We start from the raw sequence: 17,433 nt of genomic DNA, 5'->3' as shown, positions 1-17,433 counted from the left end.
CATTTTTCACTCGCAAGCTATCTTGTCCATGCCATCATAGACAACTTGATGCATGTCTACTTTCATCTTGTCATAATACATGTCCAACATGTCATTTTGCATGTTATTGTAAGATGGCATAGTAAAGCTAGCACCCACTCTTACACAACATAAGACATTTCCTTTTTCCAATAGCAGGTTTGCACCATGTTCAAAGGATAGCCGATGCATGTGTTTTGAAAGATCCTTCCAAGGATAGTTGATGGATTTGTGCACGTGGATGGGATACACGATTACATTATCCATGTTCCATAGATGCATTCATGCAACTCGATGTCTTTTTGGCTGCGGCCAAGGGAGTGCAATCGAGGACATCTTGTGGACAAAGCATCTAAAGAAATAGATATCTCAATCTAGGATTCTCCAAATGTGGTATAATTCATCCACCCTTTGGAATGCTCCATGTACTATATCATCCACCATGCTATTTACATTTCTTCATACTACCCCATGCAACCTCCTTGGCTCATGGCACATTACACATTTTGATTTGCTTTATTGGTGGATCTCCAAAAGTGCATACAAATTCTTGTGCCTGATTTTTGTGAGCTCTCTTCCATAAGATTCCACTTATTACGAGTTTTAGTTGGAGTCACCTATTGGCACACATTGTCTGGTGCATCACCCTGTCTCTATGGAGGCATGATTGCTATCAAAATAGCAAAAAGAAAATACAAAAACAATATTAAAATTTTAAAAAAATAGTATGAAATATTTGCCAAACAACTTTTGATTCAAGACGTTCATGATCCAAACTTTGTTTTTAATCCTATATCATTTTCAACCTATGGTAAAGCCCTATGGATCACAGATAAAGCTGACTTTATTTGCGATACTTTCTACATCTTATACATTTATAACCTCTCTCTTGTCACATCCTAGGCAAGCCAGATAGACCTTAAGATAGAGAAACCATTCAATTGTATCCTCCCCTCTGACATAATAGCATTAATACATAGAAGGATGTAAAGCAAACCGATGTGAATCACTCTTCGAAAGCAGATGACCCAAGCAAACGTGGATAGCTATCAGGGAAAATGGACTCCACAAGCCTTCTCCCTTTCAACAATTAATTAAGGGGTGAGAAAGCTAGCTAGATTCATCCATTACTAATACATAGAAGGATGTATAGTGACCCAATGTGAATCACAGTTGAGAAAGGAGCTGACCCAAGCAAACGTGGATAGTTACCATGGAAAAGATGTATTGCATAAATGCACTTGATGAAACTATTTTTGTGTTTTCTTATAAAGTCCAATTATCAAGCATATGTCATGGGATTGTGTTGCATCTGTATACATAACAACCACGTATAGCAGATCAACATACTCCGTGGTGATTTATAAAGAGACTCCTTAGATTGACTCAAAGTACACGTATGTGTTTTAATGAAAGAGGATGTATTTTTCCTTAGCTATACAACTTGGAACATATACTCATGGAGCTTCCTACTCATTGCATGCCTTGTATGCCAAAGTATAGAAACCTAGTTAATGCGCATTGCCTTGTTATTTATATGGAATTTACATTTTCACAGTACTATGATATTATCTTTAGTTTAAATGAAAGAGCATAATTTCTAAAACTTGAAACCTGTATGGTTGTGAAATGTACTCTCCCTTAGCTAGATAATGTGAACCTATAATATATAAGGCTCATATAGCCACATGCCTCTCATATGGCTAAAATATGCAAACCTAATTAATGCACATTTCCTTGTTATTTTCATTACCACTGAATGCGATTCAATTTCCTGTGCAATTTCAATGAAGAAGTATCACTATATTATCCTTACACGCATCTAATTGAATTTGGAAGCAAACAATACTTGCAAACTTGCAAGCATAACCTACAAAAAAGGCTAATGCACACAAATTAAGAGTATCGTGGTGAAATTTGAGTGCTTAGAGGAATAAGGGACCATTGTTATGTCAATGGATAAGTCATAGTAGACAACTATATCAACACTCTAAAATCAATTGAAGTAATCTAGGCCCCTTTCCGAATCCAAAAAGATGTGGACATATGGTAAGAGCAAGCCATGCATCAATGTCATGCATCATTAATGTGGCATGCTTCAATTTATACAATTCATAGCACAATATCTTTAAATTGATCATACAATGTGAACAAAGTAGAAAATTTGACAAAACCAAGTGTGAATGAGACCATCGACCCCTTGAAACCTACCACCAATGTTCTAGAGACTGTCTCCTTCAAATCTAGCAAAGTCCATCAAGCAAGAATAGCAAAAGTACCTAAGATTGGGAATATTTCAAGAACAAGGGAATCATCCAAAATGTGGCAAGGGATGCAAGGCTCTTAAGTTGTTCTATGTGAGAGTCACAAACAATAAATTGCAATAAGTTCACGTACACAACAATCTTCAATATCGTTAATCTTAGGACAAAACTACGGAAGTGTAGACAATCTTCTAGCCAAAGTTCAAAGCGTATGCAAGTCTACATCACAAGCAAAAGTGCTTGAGCTAGAGACAAAGGGTACTGAAGAGCTATCACAATTATGAAAAGAATACTTTGTGGTGGCTACCACAAGAAAACTAGCAAAGCTTGTATGTTGTATTTTTTTCAATCATTTCATTATGTAGCAACTCAATTTTGATTACACTGATTTAACTAAGGTTTCATACAACCAATCTCATTCATTTAATTTTCTAGTTTTGATGAGCAATGACCTGTATGATGTGCTAGTGTCGGATCTCATCTAAAACTTAACTCCCTTTTAGGTTCGAATCACCACTTGAATGGGTTGCATGGGGGTGTGATTACGTTGAAGAATACATGCAAGTCAAATCCGTAATATGATACAAAAGACAATGCAATCAATATGATCCTTAATCGAAGAAATATATATGCCCCCCCCCCCCCCCTCTCTCTCTCTCTCTCTCTCTCTCTCTCTCTCTCTCTCTCCGTCTGTATAAGCTGTCCTTCCCCACCAAGTTTTGTAAAACCGACATGGGTCTTGGTGGCTAATGTTCATGTCGTGGTGTGTGTGTTATCGACTCGGATGAGTCAATTTGGTGCCTTGGCATTGTTGTTACAAATTAGAGAAACCTCTCTTTGTATGTATAAGCCATATCCTTCCCCACGAGTTTTGTGCGTGCGTGCGTGCGTGCGTGTGTGTGTTTGATTCCTAGGAATCACTTCGGATGAGTCAATTCAGAGAGAGACACTCCATACATATTGCTTCCATTAAATTTATATAACGTATCAATTACATAACAATGCGCTGTTGAAGCATAAAGGCTATATACAAGTAGCAATTGCCATAATGATGCATTGTTGACACACGAACCAAAGACTTTGAAAATAGTCACCCGCTTCAAAAGGACTAGCACAATCCCCACCACCCACACACCTACTGACCCCATGAATACAATGGCGAGAACATGTGCAAGATCCCTTATCCCCTAGAAAACACCCCTGCTATTGCATACGATACCCATGCACACACACATGTGCATTCACACGCAAGAGAGATCTTTTAAAACCCAAGGGGGGAAAGAGGTAAAGAGAAGGATGCCCGAGTGGGTTCAAACAGGTAAGCAAAGATTGTACCAACAAACTTACATACTGCAGATCAAATAACATGAACCATGTACTATTTGCATGAGTGACATTACACAAAAACTCACACAGATTAGCAGATGGGGGACCTGGATACTGGAACATTTCTCTGAAGGAACCCCCACACACAGGTCTACCGACAGAGTGCCATATCAGTCAGAGGGTCAACATTGTGCAATGCAGAATAGCTTGACAGACAAACACCACAAGTATACCACACCATGCTTACGAAGTTCAATTTCTAAGCAAGGTTGAAAACTTTATGCTTGACCGCTATCTGTGAAATATTCAGGAGTACCTTATGGGATGTCAAGCAGCCAGATTTGCAATCAGACAATAGCTCACACCTGATATAAAAGTAATTTTTTACCAAACAATATCAGAACACATACAAAACCAATCCTTGATTCAAAAGGAGTGAAGCATCTGGTGGCTTTGCGCCTACATTAAACATAAGATCCTTGATTCAAAAGGAGTGAAGCATCTGGTGGCTTTGCGCCTACATTAAACATAAGAAAATGTAGGTGCGCATTTGCAGAGCCATATTTTCCCTTGTGGCCTTTGCATCATACTTCTAGATCAAACATAAAAGAACATCTGTGTAGCCATATTTTCCCGCACAAGTTCCAACATGCAAATGAAAGTGACGACAATCAGTGGACCTTCAAGTGGTATATGACCTTTCTCAGGTCATTACCTTAAAGGCGTTTCATGTTTCTTCACAAGCATCTACATTACAGCTGTTCCTGAGCAGAAATGTCTCAATCAAGCGTTCATTGGCTAAGCAACAATTAGCTCCCAATACATTTCATACATAGCAGTATCTTCCTTACAAGAAAGAAACGACATGAATTAAAAACTAAGCACTTCAGAAATGCTGCAAGAACCATTGCTTTTTATGTGCCATTGCAGTAGCTGCTTTCCTGCATCATGATTGCTTGAATAGCAACCTGACCTGTTGTTTCATGGCTGCCAATTCTGCCTCCTTCAAATCAAGCTGGGCCCTTAACCCATCATTTTCAGTAAGGAGTTCAGCAACTTCTGCTTCTCGCTTACGCTTCCCAGCTTCCAGACTAAGAACATGGGCAGTAAGCCTGTAAAGTAAGGGAAAATGTTTTGTAACTTTATTTTTAAAAGTATATCATTACTTTTTAATAAAAACTGTAGTATGGAACAAACTCTGGAACCACCACCCTTAAATTGATCAAAAAAACGCACAAAGTGATTTTAAAATGACCTTTTCGAAAGAGAGTTGAGAAGGACGTCTAAGATACCTGAAGCAGAGCCGGTACTTGACTACTGTTGCACGCATTAATTATACGCTAAAAGACAATACATATTGGCAAACCAAATTCAAGATACCCAGCTAGCTGGAGGCTAAGCCCCATCTCATAAGACTACTTCAAAACCGCTCCCATTTCTTAAGAAAAATGCTTATGATGTTTAGATTACATAGTTAATGCACATCTCCAACTACTACACCACAAAATGAAGTGACTCATCCCAATCAACAAGTTTACCAATGTCCACTCAAGGTCCTAAAATGGTAGATACTCTACTATGGCATAACCCAACATTGACGCCTAGTTCCATATGCAACTACAACAGCAATTCTGCCGCATTTCCTGAATCATATAAATGTGACGTGTGTGTTGGAGCTTTAACATGGAATCAAGATGGATCAAGAGATATATCTAGATGAATCCAGGAACCTGCCCAAACTCATCGTCAAAAAGTCAAGATGGATCAAGAGATCACTATAGTTAAAGCAAAGGGAGGTTCAAGCGGCGATTCTTCTTCTCAGTCACCATAATTTCTAAATGAGCTAGTCAAACCAACATGCATAACAAAGGAGCTAAGTCCGTTCAAGATAATGTGGTTATAGCAGCTCACAGTGAAATGGATTGAAGGTACAAGGAGGCTAGGAGCATGGGCCATGAAGGTAAAAAGGAAATCTAAGGAGCAAAAAAAGAGGAAAAGGAAAGCATTCAAGGTCAGAGTGGGAGGCCCAGCCTGAGACTCCAATGCGAGGGCATGGGCACAACCCAAGAAAGATCTCATAATGAAAGACCCCTTTGAATGGGCGAGGTGTGGACAGAAGGATGAAGATGTGCCAGGATGGTGGTCTCAATAGGCAAGCATTTGCCCACCCTCTCAAGCTGTTTCAATTTACAAACAAGCTTTTTCAAACATGATGTGTACTGACACAAGTACAACTCCAAAAAAGATCAAGAGTATTAGATTATCTCGTCACATCACACACACAGTCCATACCATTAAAAGTTTCAAAGTTGATGCTAAGATGCTAGAATTTGATCATAGATCGATATATTTCTCAATGGATGTGGCATGAAAAAAGGCTGAGGTAACAAGATCTTGCAAGATAACCCCTTGTCTAGAGATAGACTACAACAAATCCAACATATACAAGATAGCATCGAAGAGATCTTAAATATTGTGACAAGCGAAATAGTCGCACAGAGATGAACCAAAAACTAGTAAAAGTGTTGCTAAGAACAGCAATGCCTAAAACTAGTACGGAGAGATGTTAAGGAATGCCATACAACATCTGGTACAATGTGGAATGCAAAACAACGTGAAACATATGGAGACTTACATAGGACGAGGAAAATAGGCAAGAAAAATTGTCTTGTCTTTCTTGCGGCTCTAGAGGAGTAGATTTCGATCTCTGGAGATCTTGCCATTTTCTGAGAAAGATCCTTTTTTCTATCTTCCCTCACCGTGCAGTATTACAGTATTATTGACACGTATTAGGTGAGGATGAAGAGTCATTCTTCAAATATACTACTTAGCCTGAGCTTCAAATAACGTATTCAATATGTACTTAATAACTGAGTCATCAAGATGAGTAATTTCCTTTTCAAAAGACTCGACTTTGGGCTCAATCTACGGAATTCACTACAAGGAATTCCAAGAGTAGGATCCTCTTGTGAAGGTTCTAGACTATGCACTCAAGATTGGACCATAGCTGGAATCCAGGATCTGGATTTTGTTCCATAATTGGCCTCTTTTTTGGCCCGGACTGTCCTGGACTTAGTTTCCATTGTCACAGATCTGGATTGGATGGCTGCAGGTCTCAACGTTGTTAGATTCTGAAAAGAACCTTCAATATTTGACTGGTCTCTTTGTTCGAGTGAACTGCAAATGGCTTACTAGTGTGGCAACTCCGACGAAGTCTCTGACTAGTACGATTAAACCTTCCACTACCCAAAATGATTACAAAGCCTGCACTCCGAATCTACTCAGCTGATTATGCCCATCTCCTGACGCATTCACAAACGGACATTAGACTCAGCCTACAGCCACCATTGTCGCACGATATCACCTACACGCTGTGGGCCACTTGGGAGTCAGTCACTAAGAGAATTAGTTAGACTGCCGAAAGGGCGGAGCGCTTCTGCAAGGAATGGTCTGCAGACATTTTTAACTGTCATGGATCAAGAAATCCACTGGTTGTATAGCACCCCACCCTGGTTATTGGCACCAGTTTCCAGGACACTCCAGGGAGTGAGTCAAGGTTCTGAGGAGCACGTTGCATAGCAGCCAGCTGCCCCCTTTTGATTGGTCCGATGGATTGCTGAACTGCATCATTCTCACAAATTTTCCAATAGACATTCGCAGCATCAAGCTAGTCTGTTGTTGCATGAACGATTGTTAGATTTTCCAGCCTTGTCAAGGATGCAGAAAGGAGACGACTTAAAAGAGGAACTGCTTCAATGCTAAGGGGAGTAGCTTCTAGATCTTTCTATCGATTGGTTGGAGGGGTCCACCCCATTTGCTGCCTAAAGTGGCTATGCTGCCCCACCTTACAATCATTCGTTTTCTCATTATATATAATATTTTTTCTCATTTCATATCCTGAAGCAAAATTTCTTTGCCTTTGCTCCTTGTTTTGTGAGGTTGATTGGATCTTTTAACAGCCATGACAATTCACAGATTAGCGTCTTCTTACACTTTCCAAGACTTAATCTTAATTTCAGTTACCACAATGAATTTCATTACTACCAGGGCTCCCAAATAGCATCTGGCCAGTCATGTCGTGGGAACCATACTTTCACAAAAGTCTCAAAATCCGTCTTCAGCAGTAACTCGGAATTATAGAATTCCTGATCCAAAACTTATCCAACAAAACTTGGTACAGCAGTTGATGATGATCTTCACTGCATGGCTTTGTTGAATGGTGGCACCTGCACTTGCCAGGACACGGTTTATGCTACAACCCATTTACAGCTTCACCAAGCCTGGGACACCTTGCTTACAAAAGCTGATGGGAAACTGATCAATAGATATGCAAATTGTAGCGCTTATGACTGTCCCACCTTGCTTACAAAAGCTGATCGCAAACTGATCAATAGATATGCAAATTGTAGCATTTATAACTGTCCTACCTTGTTTACAAAAGCTGATAGGAAACTGATCAATAGATATGCAAATTGTAGCGTTTATAACTTACAGGTGGGAGATTGGGCAACTTAAATCAGTCAAAACTGTTTAATTTGCGCTAAATTAGCATATGGTCCAAGCATTATTGCTCCAATTTTCAGAGACATGGACAAGGATTATGCAGCAATTTTCCAGAAACCTCTGGAGATCAATTTTTGCACTATATTAATATATGGTCCAAGCATTTATTGCTCCAATTTTCAGAGACAATGGACAAGTTTTTATGCAGTAAATTTCCAGAAAAGGACTTTGATACCAAATGAAACAGAACTACTACTACTAACTGGAACAGCACAAGAAATAGAGAGAAGGTAAAAGAGGACACTCCTACTTGGTGAGAGGGTATGTGGCCAATGGTAGCTCACATAAGGCCAGCTAGTATTAGCTATTATTCCTTCTTGTATGTTCAACCACAAAGAGAGAGGGAGAATACTTTGAAAGTACAAGCAAAGATAATTGTCAATGATAAAATGTCCTGCCAAGTACCTCTGAAGCCCTTCTTATGTCATTCAAGTGAGAGGGCCAGCATTGTTTGTACATACATGGGATAAATGAGCTGCCCTTGGTATGCTCAAATTAAATTCCCAAATAACTACAAAAATACATGAGTATTAAAAGAACTGACATATTACAATGAAGCCCCTTGATGGACAAAATAGGAGTCCACTACTGAACCTAACATTTGATGCACAAGTATTTCTTTGTGATTTTGTTCATGTTGATGAAAGTTCTTTACATCCGTTTGAAAATAAGTATGAGGAGGTTCAATTTTACTTCTAAGAATTTGCTGATTATTTTCCTGTTGATCCGTAAATCATAGGATAGAGTTGGTGCCAAGAGCTGATCCAGAAGAAATTAAAGTTACTCTAAAATGGCCAAGTCTGGCCACTATAGAAGAGTTGCGAAAATTGCTTAGTCTCTCAGGCTTTAGAGGTGATTTCTCAAGAATTATGCAAGAGTTGAGGTACCTATGATGGATCAACTTAAGTAAAAGGGAACTACCTTTAGCTCAATTGAGGAGGCTGAAAGAAGTTTCATTTTATCAAACAGTTGATGGCAGTATAGATCCAAATGAACCTTTCATACTTGAAACAGAAAGAGTGGAGGAAGCCATGTTAATCCAAAGCAAATAACTAGTAGCTTTTTGGATGTAAAAAGCTATATTTCGTACAACTAAACTATTTGGCACATAAGAAAGAAGTATATGCCATTATTCATGCTTTGAAAACATGGAAGCACAATTTGTATGGTGCTCAGCTTGAAAGCTCTTTAACCAACAGGGTGCCAAGTCGTTAAGTTAAAGACCAAAAGGCCAGATGGGCAGAAGGGTATCCAATTGAGATATCGTCAAGGAAAGGTAGCCAGCCAGACCCATGGTTAATGCGTGGAATTTCACAAAGCAAATTGAGGTTCAGAACAACTTTAGAAGAGACAAGACCAGCACAAAGACGTCAGTCTTACCTTTCATCCAACCAAAATGGATGCAAACAAGAGACACATGAGTACGTGTTGAGACTACTTGGTATGAGAGCAAAGCTGTAGTCAAGCAATTGGACATTGAAGGGGGTGTTGAGGAATCAATGCTCCACCCTCTACACATCTCGATCGTGTATGCTGGTATGCAATTTGTTAATGCAGAGTTCTTCATGCAAACCCTACCCATGGATTGAGATCCAGTTCCCACCTGGACCAAGACATCCTAGGTCCCCCACCAGATGCTTGGGACTCCCTATTGGCTCAAATACACAGCATCCGGGCCTGTCAAGCAGAGCTAACACATTACACCCAGGAGCACGCCCGATACACCCAAGAGCACGCCCGCATTATACACGAGCAGGGCACCCTTATCCAGGGACTCAGGCACGACATCACACAGCTTCGAGAGGAGCTCGAGACCCTCAGAGCAGCGCTTGGAGGGACCCCAGTCACAGAGATGGAGGCACAGATAGCCACGATACAGTCGGCTATAGCAGAGACGACTAGATGGGTGGACGTGGCGAAACGGGAGCCCGCAAAGGCAACCGTTTCAGCCGCCATACAGGAGCAGCAGTAGAGGGCTTCGAAGGCCCTCAACATCCAAATACGAGGGATCACGCAAGACAGCACCAGCACCACTGCGACGCCCATGGAGACGACGATCACCTTTGTGACCACTACCATGGGGTTCCCCGACGCATAGAGGGAGCATGGCGTGTTGGGAGAGATCCCAACCGAGAGCAGCCCCTAGTCATTCGCTTCAGAGATTCACATGCTCGACTAGCGACACTCCAACGCCGAGCCGCTCTACGAGAGCATCCCACCCTCTTCATGGACGAGGATTTGACACCACTACAGATTGAGAAGCGACGGGTTCTTCTGCAGCAACGGAATGTTGCCCGCAAGGAGGGGAAATGGGCCGTGGTCCGAGATGATAGGTTGTTGACCGACACCCGTTGGGCTCCCACCCGTACCCCTTAGGGGGACCGGGCCTATGAGACTCAGGTTTCCGAGACCCTAGATTGCACCATTTGGAACTATAATGGTACCTTATGGTCAGACCCAAGGAACTTCTCGGAGTCTTATACAGGACGAGACATAGTCTTTTACACGGAGAGACACCAGAGCCCAGAGCGTCCACTACCGATAGTCAGTGGCTACACATGGGAGTCAGCCTTCAGGGATGAGACGAGGGATACAGGAGGAGTCCGAGGATCAGGCGAAGTCGCAGTATTGTACAGGTCTTCCCTCGCTGGAGCCATCTCCATTGAGAGGAAGGACGCACACTCCCGATTCATGTGGATCCGGATCCGAAGCACAGACACCTGTGACCTTTTCATAGCAATATGCTACTTCCCGCCAGACACATCCCACTTCGCCAAAGTGGCATGAGAGGAGGGTGAGACATCGCCATATGCACCCTTACATCAGGATATCCCAGACATTTCAGCCCACGGGGAAGTTCTTGTTGGGGACTTCAATGCCAGGACAAGCACGCGCCACGCACCACTCCTGGGCTTCCGAGACGACTCTATCATGCTACCAGACATTGACCTAGATGGAGCAGGTATGACCAGGACCTCGTCGAACCGACACGGGCTTGTTACACCATATGGACACGCACTCCTTGATCTGGGCAAGATGCATGATCTCATCATCTACAACGGGCTTGACCTATGGCCCTCCTCAGGTGGATTTACTTGCTTCCCACACGGGGAGGGCACTAGTGTAGTGGATTACATCATGGGATCCCCTACCTTCACTTCATGTATCACCAACTTCACCGTAGCACCACTCCCTCCAAGAGCTGATCACACATACCTCTTCTTCACTATCGCCACCCCACGCTTAGCCACACCACATAGGAAGCACGACACCTACCACGACATACACTTTGATCACACCTCTCACCGGCCTACTCTGGACAGCTAAACAGACTCCTAACCTACATCAATCACATACCACTCATAGAGGACCGTGCTGCCCTGATTAGTCGCACACTCCATGAGGCTGCCCTCCAAATCTTTCCCCGCACCACACGGTCCACTAGACCACCACCTCTTGGTTATGTACCCTGCAACGATTGGTACGATGCGGAGTGCAAGGCTTATCGCCGACAGCTCCGACTTGAAACCAAATGTCACCTCCCGAACACACCAGACACGGTACGCAAGTACCAACGTCTCGTACGTCGGAAGAAGCACGCATTTCTTCGTCGAAATGAGGGAGAGCTACTGCACATCTTATACAGCAACAACTCTAAGGATTTTTTGTGAAGATTCCTTGAGCATAGGTCTCCATCACCCCTCACCGACACGAGAGTCTGGCACACGTATGCACACCATCTTTATGATGTCCCACACCAGCCCACTCCAATTCTCATACACACACGTTGCCCCACCACTTGCACGTTGTTCACCAGAGGGGGAGTCAAGGACGCGACATTGAAACTGCACAATGGCCGAGCTAAGGATCACGAGGGGCTATGCACTGAGTTTATCGCATATGGGATCAACACGTTAGCCCCGATCCTAGCAAAGCTATTCAATGACGCTGTTTGCCTTGGCTTCCCCCGCACCTGGACACTCAACACCATCACCCCCATCCACAAGGCAGGGGATCCCATGGACCCGAGTAGCTACAAGACTATCATGATTGGACATGTGATGTCCAAGATCTATGCAGCTGTATTGGATGCGTCGGTCAACCTGTTCGCAGAGATGAGAGGGCTTAGAGCAGAGGGTAAGGCCGGTCTCAGGCGAGACCATGGGACTATGGATCACATACTCACACTTAGGAGTGTCATTGAGGAGGCCAAATCACGGAAGGAGAGGGTATATTGCTGTTTTGTGGATTTTCGCAAAGCCTTTGACACAGTACCTCGAGCTCGCCTCATCACACGCCTACAGACACTGGGATTTGATCAGGAGATCATCTGGGCAGTCATGGCACTGTATGAGAGAGTCTCAGGCCGAGTTCGGACAGGCGCAGGTTGGACAGATGAGATCTTGAGTACCATAGGAGTCAAACAGGGTTGTCCCTTATCACCGACCCTGTTTGGCCTCTACATCGATGAGCTTGAGACTTTCATGGGGGCGTTCGGAGGGACCGCTTGCTCACTTGCCAGGAGCATCATCAGAATTCTTCTTTATGCAGATGACGTGGCACTCTTGTCGTCCACACCCGAGGGGCTCCAACAACACCTGGATGCACTGCAGGCTTTTTGTTTATCCCATGATTTGGAGGTCAACCTTGGCAAGACCATGGTCATGATCTTTAACACCTCTCAAGCAAACAGCAATTTACTTTTACTTTCGGTGGGTCACCAGTTGAGATCGTATCCTCATACACTTACTTAGGGGTCATCTTCTCCAGCCCGATCTTCACGATGAGACCAGTGATGCAGGCTAGACTAAGCAGGGGATACCCCTCACTGGCTCGGCTAGAGAGACAATGCTTCCACTCCCACTTCCAGGACCCTCGGACCAAGGCTCTTCTCTTCGACTCCTTGGTCCGACCAGCCGGTATGTATGGCAGCCCTACATCATTCAGGCCGAGTTTGGTGCTTCTCCACTCCAGCTAGATGCAGCCTTTCAGACCATTATATATCTACACCGGGTTAGATCATATGGGGACTGCACATCAGAGAGACAGAGGTTGCCATGTTTGGCTCTCGATTCCTCCATGAGGTTGGCAGTAGAGGGAGACGAGCGATGCTGGTATGCACGGACTCACAGATGGTTTGTGAGACTAGGGTTCCACATCGATAGATTACCTCCTTTTCAGTACAGTTTAGATGCCCCTCCGGTAAGTCCAGGAGACCGAGACGTACAGCACCCCTTGACGGGCACCAGCGTCCCATCACCGGCTATGCACCAGCTAGGGCGACATGACATACGGAGGATTCCGCTCCACTCCAGTCCTTTTCTTTTCATTGTTACATCCAGATGTATTTGATTTGATTATGTATGATCAAACTTAGGATTCAGCATGGGTGATGATGCTCATTTCAGTAGCTCCACCCTTACTGTGATTTGTATCAGGTTTTCTTTCAGTCTCATAGACCCATCGGTCTCCCGAAGACTCTAATAAAATTTCTTTCTTTCTTTCCTTCTCATGGCAAAGATGAGTTTCAGCCAGCTCTGAATCTGAAATAGTATATGCCTCAATAGAAAGTGCAGTTGAATGATAATCAAGGTGATAAAGCCCCTTTTGCAAAGTGCAAGTGAGAACTATGGCATTGTCATCACCAAGATCATATACGAGGCATCTGTAGTCATCAAAAAACACTATGAAACCTGAAGTGGCAATTGCTGAAATTGAAATCAAGTTGACTTCAATTCCAGGCACAAAAAGAACATTGGTCAAAGTGACAGGATGGTCTGATATGGATGTGAGCTGCACATCTCCAATTCCTTTTACAGAATAAGAAGCATTATTGGCACATGTGACAATCCCCCCTCGAGGTGCATCAGCTAAGGAATGAAACAACTATTTGCTTGGAAGCACCGCTATCAAAATACCAAGACTGAGCATCATTAGCAGAAAAGAATGCATCAACTTTGGAAGGATCAAAAGAACAATGGACAGCCCATGCCCACTCATCCTGGACAGCATGTGCATGCGAGGCATCTACTGGCTCATGTGTGTGTGTGTCCTAGCAAACTATCTATCCTACTACACTACTAGACTAATTTACAATATTTAAGTAAACCAAATGCAATAAAATACCATTGCCCTTCTCAAATAACAAGTGGGCGTAATCCATTATTATTCAACCTCTTCAAGCTGAGTGTCAACGTGGTAGTCAACTCAAATACTCATATTCATATTAGTAAACTATACAAAATATAAAACGAATTAAACGAATTAAGACTAGTCTCCAGCAAATAGTTCATTCCTGTTTTACAATGGTTAGAGATAATCCGCCATAGAGTACTACTCGAAGTTGCCGACACTATATCGAGAGTCCATCAAATCACGCCAAAGATCTCATAATGCAAATCCGATGGAGAGGTATGTCGACTCAGTTGGCATCATCACAATACAAGAAATTTAGAACATCTCATTCATGTTGCAGAAGACAAGCTTCAATGCCAGCGTACAGTTGTTATCCATATCACCCTATATAGATTAGCATTAATCAAATCTTGAAATACTCTTATTTCAAAGATAATTAAAGGTCATTAGTCAATTTTGGAATTCCAATATTCCAAAAATAGTAAGAGGTTGTCATTTCCAACTTAAAAAAGGAATACAATAGACATGGTTAAGTTATGTGGTTAGTTAACTATACCACCTCAGCCAACTAAGCACACAGTCCCTTCACCAGCACACTTTCCATGCAGCATGTGAATTCCTGTGCCACATCATCAAAGGCCACCTCTTCTTCATAAAACTTCGACAAGCCGTAACTTCCAATCCAGGAAGAATTTGCACACACTCTAAAAAGGAAAAGTGATCGCCTTTTGGAGCTCTACGCGCCTATTAAGTCAGAATCATTGTATGCAATTAAAGTTTCTTCAACTGGTAAGACCTTTGCAATGGCGAGCACCCCAACTGTTGAGAAGTTCACTGGGGAAGGATTTCATACTTGGTCTACACATATCTCTTGATGTATCAAAAGCTTTGGAAGACCATAAATGAAGACATACCCACTGCACAAAATGACGCCTGGAAGGAAAAAGACGAAGCAGCATTATCACTCATTTATTTGCACTTGGGTCCAAACATAATTCATCATATAGACTCCAAGGATCATGCCAAAGATCCATGGGATGAGTTGAAAAAACCAAGAAATTCATCTTAAGATTGAATTCTATGGTTTGCACATGAGCTTCAATGAGTTGATGGCACAATTTGTCAACAAAATCAAAAGCATTATGACCCAACTAGAAGGCATAAATGCAAAAATGTGTATTTGCAATCCTCCTTCAAAGCATGCTCGCAGAGTACAATACACTGACAACCACTTTGAAGAATCTCCCAGATCCAGAGATTGAGAAATGTGTATCCTCTCTTCTTGAAAAAGAAAGAGAGCATAAGGCATCGACATCGACATCTGATGAAGTGGTGCCTATTGATAAAGTGCTGGTCCCATCTGATTTGCTCCAGAGTAGGAGTAGCGACAGGAGTACTAGAGGAAGAAGAATCAGGAGGATTCCGCCCACCAGCAGTAGGGGCAGCCACTTGAACATTGGCTGGCCTCAAATCAATACCTGAAACAATATTCTAAAAGTTTCTTGCAACTAGAATATGCTTCATAAGGTAGGACCACATAGGATAGTTGGTGCCATCCAACTTATCATCTTCACGGAGAACGCCAAATAAATCACCATTGTTGCCAGCCATTGTAAATAGCAAAGTAAAAGTGCACTGACCAAGTGATGCAAAAATACCCTCAAGCTTTCAATTGCAAAGAAGTTGTCCTGCAAATTCGCCCAATGCAAATCTGAGTTGAATCAAAGGAAGATCACTGCAAATAGAAGCTAAGGCAAAAGCCCCACAATTTCAAAGGGCAAAATGGCCAAAAAGAGGGCAAATGTGGAAAAGCCCCAAATTAAGCTGCAACTTTGCAAATGTGACCAAATGTCCTGCAATGTCCTGCAATTTCTTGTCAATTTCACTAAAAACTGTCAATTTCAGATCAAAGTATGTAAATGTCACTACTATTTGAGCAAATGTGGCAAAATAACCTGCAAATCTGATAATATCCTGCAATCTGCCTGCAATAGACCCAAAAGCCCCAATTTCAGAGGGGACTTCTACTCAAGGTAAATGCGCCAGCCCGCAATTTCTTGTCTCCTACAAATTTGTAGCCCAAATGCAAAAGCCCCAATTTCTAGAAGGGCAAAAAATGCAAAATCTGTGCAATCTTCGTGTAATGTCTGTCAGTTTATACAAAATGTCCCAAATTGTGTTTGCGCAGGTGTCTAACACAGACTGTACGGACTGCAGGGCGATTGTGACATGGGAATTGTATGGACGATTTCAGGTACATACGATGGCACTTGTACGTTGACGTAGGTACTTACATTGACGACGTGCGGCAGATGAGTGGCACCACAGGCGCATCGTACGGTAAAATGTAAGTTGTACGGCAGCGCAAAGTTGTGCGGTTGTCCAGACAAGCTGATGCAGGTACGGTTGTACAGGCGAGGTGTCTACGCAGCACAACAGTCTGGGATTTGAACCAACAAACAGAGTAAGGTTTGGGTAGCTCCATAGGCAATGCGGGATAGTCTCCAGGACACCATCGGAGCAACAATGGCACTGCCCCTCCACTCGCATCTGCTCCAACCACGGTCCAATGGGCAAGCCTCCGTGGGCGGCCAACCAAAAGAAGTATGGGGTCTTCCTCGGCCGCAAGCTAGACCACAACCGCATCCAGAACCTGGAGCGCACATCTCGAGGCACTCTTTGGGTCCATCTGAAGCCTCCTACCAATCCATGTGGTGTAGGAAAAGAAGGGCACCTCATCCACCTACTCAGCTAGGCCGCCCCTGGAGGGCCAAAACCACTATCCCGGATCCCACTGGACGTCCCTCACGGGTCTACCCTCCCACAACCAAAGGCGCCATCTAGAGGCATCCTGCTCTGAGATACTGGGAGGGTCAATGTGCCACTCCTTCCCCAAACGTCTTACCACTCTGATCATCTGCCAATGTATCCCATCGAGACTCCCATCCATCTCAGGGTCCCTCTCAGTGAGTGGCTGAAGTAGGCCTCCAGGTCCTACACAGAAGAAGCCGGGGTGCGTGCTGCCGTGCTGCATCAACATCCTCAAGGGAACACCAATACGAGAAAACTGCCCCAACCATCTGCTCTCTCCAAACATGAAGTCCTTCCCACCAGGACTCAGGAATGG

The 17,433-nt window shown here is 43.2% G+C and overlaps 1 protein-coding gene across 2 annotated transcripts in view; it reads right to left on the bottom strand.

Moving 5' to 3' along the window:
* Positions 1-4,092: 4,092 nt before the first annotated feature.
* LOC147903387 (uncharacterized) overlaps positions 4,093-17,433 on the bottom strand; it is a 37,395-nt gene continuing 24,054 nt past the window's right edge. For both annotated transcript variants that reach the window (XM_087373108.1, XM_087373107.1), the window contains exon 3: positions 4,093-4,720. In XM_087373108.1, coding sequence (XP_087229234.1) covers positions 4,555-4,720 — 166 coding nt within the window. In that variant the 3' untranslated portion in view covers positions 4,093-4,554. The remainder of the gene's footprint in view (positions 4,721-17,433) is intronic.

This window comes from Dipteris shenzhenensis, chromosome 3, assembly GCF_047967505.1.
Source record: "Dipteris shenzhenensis isolate YYH24624 ecotype China chromosome 3, Dip_SZ_1.0, whole genome shotgun sequence".
Lineage (NCBI taxonomy): Eukaryota > Viridiplantae > Streptophyta > Polypodiopsida > Gleicheniales > Dipteridaceae > Dipteris > Dipteris shenzhenensis.
This window is presented reverse-complemented; position numbering and strand designations above follow the sequence as displayed.